The 467-nt window shown below is 67.7% G+C and overlaps 1 protein-coding gene across 1 annotated transcript; it reads left to right on the top strand.

The window, feature by feature from the left end:
* Nucleotides 1-3: 3 nt before the first annotated feature.
* LOC121349217 (retina-specific copper amine oxidase-like) lies at nucleotides 4-462 on the top strand (the record flags this gene model as incomplete). Its single annotated transcript, XM_041459432.1, has 1 exon — nucleotides 4-462. A coding segment is annotated over one exon (459 nt), but the record flags the coding sequence as incomplete, so codon positions are not given.
* Nucleotides 463-467: the final 5 nt, after the last annotated feature.

Genomic DNA, 467 nt, shown 5'->3' with positions numbered 1-467 from the left:
GTGCTCATCCTCCTCGGTCTGGCGTTAGCCACGATCTTCGCTCTGGTCTGCGTGCTGCTGACCAGAGAAAGGACCCCCAGAAGCTGCCAGCACCTGCCCCCGGAGCAGGAGGACACGGAGGATGGGCAGAGCCTGGTGTTTGCTGACCTGACAGCTGAGGAGATGTCCCAGGTGGTGCTGTACCTGCGGGGCCACCTCGGGGTGCCGCTGGTGGACGCGTCCCGTGCCAAACCCTCGGAGAACTGCATCGCCTGGCTGGATCTGCAGGTGCCCGCCAAGGCAGAGGTGCTGCGGTTCCTGGACGGCGGCGGGGCTCGTCCCCCCCGGGAGGCTCTGGCCGTGCTGTACTTTGGGCAGCAGCCAGAGCCCAACATCACCGAGTACGTGGTGGGGCCGCTGCCCGGGCCGGCGTACCACCGGGACGTGACGGTGCAGAAGTACGGGGGGAAGGTGCCCTACCACCGCAG

The sequence above is a fragment of the Pyrgilauda ruficollis genome, unplaced genomic scaffold (assembly GCF_017590135.1).
Source record: "Pyrgilauda ruficollis isolate IOZ18807 unplaced genomic scaffold, ASM1759013v1 scaffold13559, whole genome shotgun sequence".
Classification (NCBI taxonomy): domain Eukaryota; kingdom Metazoa; phylum Chordata; class Aves; order Passeriformes; family Passeridae; genus Pyrgilauda; species Pyrgilauda ruficollis.
Note: the sequence above shows the minus strand (reverse complement) of the source record. Positions and strands in the feature narration are given on the sequence as shown.